Genomic DNA, 6,858 nt, shown 5'->3' with positions numbered 1-6,858 from the left:
GTGGACTATCATTAAAGAGTGAATTATCAATTTAAATAGTGAATTATCACTTGAACAATGAGTGAATTATCTTTTAAACCCCCATTTCCTTTTCCTTTCTTACTATTCAAAATTGCTACGAAATTTACTAAAGCTGAAAATGCGTTCAAATTTGCGCAAAATTTCATTTAACTATCCAATTGTTTTTTTCGATTAATTTTGTGCGAATGTAAAATTTGGTTTTAACAATTTTACAAAATTAAAATGCGAAAGTATTCATCCATAGATTTCGTCTCTTTAATTTTGTTATTTCATTTTTAGACGCTTTTGGAGTATTAAATTCATTCAATTGAAAAAATGACAGAGTCTAAAAGTTGTATTGTACAGTATCCTTGTTACAAATTTCCCTTTTGCTGAATGTATCACATTGAAGTATCACTAAAGAATTACAGTATAGCATTATTCATTGATCAAATCAAATGCATTACAAAGTATAAAAACCCAAAATGTTAGATCAAGAAATGTAAGGAATGATAATTAACCTATATAGATGTAAAAATTTCCGTACTTTCGTCAAAAACTGATATGTATGGAATAAATATTTGCAACAATCGCTTTTGGTATAATAAAAGTAGGAAGGGTTACGGTAGAATACAAAAAAAAATTACAGTAGTCAGAGTGGTTCATCATAATTGATTAACAAAATGATTGTTGAAAATTTCAAATGGTTAAGTTAAAGGTGATGGGGGGAAAAAAAAATTAAAGAAAGATCGTTGCATATCGAGATGAGATAATATTCAAAGTTACATTTAGGCGTTAAATTGAAAAATCAATACATGTTACTGTCAAATTTTTGTGACAACAGATAGCAATCAAAAATTAACAAAATAATTAAGAGAGTTTTAATTGCAAGATGGAGAAAAAACCTGAAAGGTTAATGAATTTAAAAAGGTAAACAAGAATGTGAAATGACTTTAGTGACATACAATCATTTATGATTTCATCTTGACTTCCTGAATATTTCAAATTGAATAAATAATAATTTCTGATTCAACTAAGAAAGGAAAAAAAAACTTTGAAAAATTTACGAATTTTTGAAACTTCTAGCTTTTTCAATTACAATTGTTAAATAAAAATAACTAAAAGTTTTTCGTTTTCACTATTTGTCTGAATAGGACTTATTTTTAATTTGCAATTTATATTATTCATTTCACATTTGCATTTAATTTTTAATTTTAATTGCAACATTCTTCTGCTGCTTAAGCAAATTACAGAAAAAAAGAAATATTCCGATTTATAATTGCAGAGAATAAAATTTTGTTATGAAATTTGATTTACTTAACATTGCTTATTCAAAAATGGATGAAAACTTAGGAGAAAATGAAAAATACTTACTTACTCCTGGCTAATCTAGAATAATAATTACTCTAATTATGCATCAGAAATTCAGAACAAGAAATGAAAGTTAGTTATCTTGACGTTATGAGAATGAAATTTCTACGTGTACTTTCACGTTGACATTCTTTCTTGTAATTTTTTCATCGAATATATAAATTCAAAATTACTTCTTTAATATTTGATGCTTTCATTCCTATAGCTAGCTATTTCATTTCCAAGAATTCTACCTTTAACGATAAACTTAGCATAAATAATTAATTTATTAATTCATTATACATTACTTAATAAAAATGGAAATCAAAATTTGTCATCATTTTTTTAACTTTTTAGCAAAAAAAAAGAAGAAAAAGCTATGATCTTCTATTATTTTTGCAATACATAAATGTCCTAAAGTAAATTATAATTTCACTACGATGCAAAATTTTTTCAAAAAAAAAAACCTTACAGAAAGTTTTCTTTTTTTTCGAATGATTTATAATCTCTGACAGAAATATAAATTGTCTCGTCCGTTTAGAATTTAACCAATCAATCAATCATTTTAAAAAAAAAAAAATATTATTTCAAATTGTCTAGTGCACTGTTTTGTTTTAGGCGTAATGCCACTTACATTTTGCTAATTACGTCATTTTACTTTTTTTTTTTAAATATTATATTGATTTTAATTTTTCCACACAAAAAAATATTTCAAACGATTCAAAGAGGAAAAAATATTTTGAAATTTATTAGAAACTTTAAAAGAAAAAAAAAGTTTTGCCGAGTATAACACAGCTGTTCAATATGCTTAACAAATCAAATTTGAATTATTTGGCATTTTAAGCAATTATCTGATATATTCTCGTGATAAATCATTGAAAAACAACAGCTAAACAGTATCAGAATTAGATGAAAAATAAATTCTATTCATTCTTTTATCTCTTATCTACTTATGATCGATCAATCATTGCTATTATCATTCATTTAATCATATCATATCATATCTTATCAATCTAATCATGGTAACTAACTTTAAAAATCTTATAATATTAGGAAAATAATTCGCTCAAATTGATTTAAGTTTTTAATTTAAAGTAGATTTTTTTTTCGTCATCATTTACAATAAATGTAACTCGCCTCTGAGTTTGAATTGTTAAATTAGAATTGTTGAGGAAACTCGTTTTTCACGTTCCGTCATACACACACACACACACACACACACGCACACACACACACGCATATACACACATATATACACATACACACATACATAGACATATATTAACATTTGGACCAGAAAGAAAAGCTTCAAATCACATTTTTTTTTTTTATCTTACCAAGCATTTGTTAAAGTTTAAACAATTTACTTTCTGAATAAAAAAAAAAAATTAGATTTTTGCTTTAAAATAAAGTATACCTGATTGATTGGATAGTAGAAGATTGAAAGTTTTTTTTTTTTTAAATCATTTTTATTACTTTGATTTTTATCATTTGCTACATGTTAGATCAGTGCTATATAGTACAATCATTGATAATTTCAATTATCAATGATACAATTGTCACCCACTTTTACTTCATTTTCTAATGTATCGGTGATAATACATTGCACAAAAGTACAAATAATTTACATAAGAAATTAGAGTAATTAAATTATCAGTAAAAAAAAAAAGATAGATTGATTCGGAATAAGAATAACTATGTCAAGTGACTCAATAATCATGATATCATTATTATCATGATAATGACTGAGATACAAATCCTAACGATAAATGATAATGAAGAGGAATGATAATCAAGATACAAATGTATATGCGAACTAATTAAGTACTCAATTTCGAGTAATAAATGGCTTGAAATTATAATTTTCTTGAGATTTTCTTGCTTTTATCATTGATAATACTTTTACACATTCAACATTGTATTCATTTTTTTTTTTGGAAGTAATTATTTTTAATGATTTAGGAAAATCAGAAATGTTTTTTGGAGTAGAATAAGAGATTTGAAATGATATGATTTCTGAGATTATTTTAGTATTTATATTATATATGATTTAATCGATATTTATTACATTTCAATTTCATCAACAAAGTTTTTTTCTTAATAACATTTGATATCTTATCAAAAATAAAATATTGTTATATTATTGAACGACATTTTATAGTAATTTCATATCAAAAATTAATAATCGAAAAAAGAAAATTGTTGTTGCAAACGTTTTGTTGGCTTTTTTTTATTTAACATGTATCATCCTAAATTGTCCTTTTCTGTTGACTTACTTACCTTTTGATAACAAAAAGGTAAATGTTTGATAACAAATGTTTTCAAGCAAAAGGTTAAGCATTTACTGTGTTATCATAAAAGCAATCTTGTCATTGGTAAAATGTTCAGGAATGCATTCAAAGTAAGATAATTAATTCCTGATCAGCCAATTTTAATTTTAATCTTTTCTTTTTCTCGGTAAGCATGAGAACTCTAGCTTAGCTTGAATAGCGGGAAATGTTTTAGTTATAGTCCCAGCAATGAAATATTTGTCATCAATTAAATAAAATTAATTGATTATTTTAATTTTCAACCAGAAAAAGTAAATGGTCATTAGGCAAAAATTGATTTTCCATTGGCAGTCTTCTGATTAACAGTTATTTTACACTTTTCTCTTCAAAAAGGATTGTTTCATTCTCAACATTTCATTCGAAAAAGAAAAAAAAACTGATTGATTATTTTGTAATGCCATGAAAAACAAATGATATTCGTTAACATTCCTCAAGCGTCTCTTTAAATTTCCATAATTAAAAATGCTATATTTCATTTTATGCTTTTCGAGTAGCGTTTTTTTTTTAAAATTTTAGTATAGAATAAAATTGAAGTATGATCAGAGTTATTTTCGAATAAGACACAGTTTAGTTCATCGTATTATGTTATTGTCAAATCTAAATTGTTAGTGGACACGATTATATGGCGGTGTTATCTGAAATTTTGAAATTACTTTTACAATTTTCTTATTTCATAATTTTATATTTTTTTTCCCTCCATTTATTCTATCAGTGTATATGTCATTGTTCTGAAATTTACACTTATCAAAAATATATAAATGATAAATTTTATTAATTTAAATCCAAATTCATGCCATTAATTGACTAAATTTTGGATTGTTTTAAAGCAAAAAGTTTTTATGTATTAAACAACAAATAAAACATTCTAAATTTAAATATTTTTCGACATAACGTCAAAAATTTTTTCAAGTATTGCGAAAAATTTTTAATTTATCAAATTTAAACTGAAATTTTTATTGAAATAACTTTCAGTTATTTTTTAAACAAAGAAGTAAAGTTATTTATGATAAGAGAAAAAAGCATTCGTTCGTTCAATTCAATCCTTTCAAAAAATGATTTTAATTCAATCAAAATTGCTTAAAAATATAAAATTTAAATATGCAAATGTATTTTTTAATTTCTAATTTATTCGTTTATTCTTGCAATAAATTCTTTAAAAAGAAAAAAAAGTTCAATAAAATGTAAAAATTTTTTCACAAATACATTCTTTCATTTATTAGCATTAATTTATGCGTCATTTTATAGCATCAATCATTTTTGCGCATTATTTTTGTCATCATCCGTTATGACACTATAAAAAATTTCATTCTAATCATTAATATATATATTTTACAAATATTTTTAGGTTCTAAATGATCCATGGACAACGTTCCTCCAGTCATCGACTCCACGTTTCCACCATCAGGTATTTTGATCAAAAATTATTGTCACCAATTATTTTAATCAAAAATTATTATCATCAATTATTTTGATCAAAAAATTATTTTCATTAATTATTTTAATTTCATTAATCTTTAATTTCATCAATTTGAAATATTTCATATGAATTTATCTGATTTATGTAATCATTAAGGAACATTACATTACTTAAATGTCCAATAGCATAATTACGTAAATATTATCTTTTAAAAAATATGATTCTATGTGTTTGCAATGTTTTACATATTTGTATGTTTATTTATTTATAATATAAAAATAAAATAATTATGAAATTAATGTACCAAATTTTTGATTCCATAAAATATTATTGTTATAATTAATGATAATACAATTGATATTAACTGATACGATTAATGAGAACAATTTTTTTTTTTTTTTTAGGATGGGCTCGTATTGAATTAGAACCGGTGGATATTCCACTGGAACAGGATGATTCCATACTTTTATCAGCCATACAGTCTGTTATACCTGGAGCACATGGACTTTACTATAAGGATGAAGATTGCAAGAAGGCCTTAAAGTCTTGTCCTTTTATTTTACTTTTCTCTTTTCTTTTTTTTCTCTCTCCCTCTCCTTCTCTCTTTTTTTTTCTCTCTCTTCCTTTCCTTTCTTGTTAAACTCTCAAAAAGAAGAAAAAAGATTTTTGAATAAAAATTTCCTTTCAAACGTTAATACTACTTTAATCTTAAGTAACAATTCATAAGTTAAAAAAAGTAGATTTTTTCAATTTAAAATTAAAAAAGTATTTTTTGCTAAAATTTAAATTTTAGATATAATGGCACAACTGGCTGTATATTAAAAGGTCCACCAGGATGGAATTCTAAGCCTATTTATGTCACACTTGGTTTGCCTTATTTTCGCATTTTTAAATAATTTTTACAAATTAACATAAAATCTTACAAATTTTTTATTATCAAAACAAAACTAACATTGATAAAATTAAGTATGAACTATTATTTTGAAATTAATTTTAAAATTAAATGTATATAACAAACTAATGAGTGTAATTTTAAAATTAAGCTGCTTATTCTTCTCTTCTTGTTACCTTTTATTGTAATCATTACTTATCCTTTGGTAAGTAACAAATATTTATGTTGGATTCTGATAACAATAAGAAAGTTAAACAAAGAAAGAATTTTGTTTTGCTAATTGTTAAATTTAATTTTAAATTAAATAGAATTCGAACTAATCTTTAAATTAATTCATATTGAATTGAATATTCCTCTAATTTCACTCCTTTGTTTTTCTCGTCACTCTTATTATTTCTGGCTATTTACTTGTTTACAATTTCTGTCAGTTATTTGCTATCTGTTAGGCAAATACCTTAATAAGTTGAAGCCTTAGATAGGTAAAGCCTCATGCTATTTGCTATTATGAAACTAGTCCATTCTGATGGTCTATGCTGTTCAGTTCTGGCAATCTGTGATCAATTTCGATAGTCTATACTGGTCACTTCTAAGTAGCCTATGTCGGTCAACTCTGAAACTATCAGAAATTAGCATTAAAAAGTTTAGGAAAAAAATGCTTTTAATTGAAAATTTGTTGTAATTTTGTTTTACAAACCATAAAAGTATGGCTTATATCTTCCAAAAGATGACAAATATGTTTGGAATGATTCCCAAAATGAATTACTATTAATTATTAAATGAATTTAATAGGTGACATCATTTGTCATTTATTTCATTTGAATGTGTTGAAATGGACTATACAATGACAAAATTTTTAAAAAAAAAAAAAA

The 6,858-nt window shown here is 24.2% G+C and overlaps 1 protein-coding gene across 1 annotated transcript; it reads left to right on the top strand.

The window, feature by feature from the left end:
- Nucleotides 1–5,039: 5,039 nt before the first annotated feature.
- Nucleotides 5,040–5,993, top strand: LOAG_11356 (hypothetical protein; the record flags this gene model as incomplete). The annotated part of the gene is made up of 3 exons (XM_003146878.1): nucleotides 5,040–5,085; nucleotides 5,502–5,640; nucleotides 5,891–5,993. 3 exons carry the CDS (start codon nucleotides 5,040–5,042, stop codon nucleotides 5,991–5,993), a joined length of 288 nt encoding a protein of 95 aa, XP_003146926.1.
- Between the last annotated feature and the right edge of the window lie 865 nt (nucleotides 5,994–6,858).

This window comes from Loa loa (assembly GCF_000183805.2).
Source record: "Loa loa unplaced genomic scaffold supercont3.21, whole genome shotgun sequence".
NCBI lineage: Eukaryota > Metazoa > Nematoda > Chromadorea > Rhabditida > Onchocercidae > Loa > Loa loa.
This window is presented reverse-complemented; position numbering and strand designations above follow the sequence as displayed.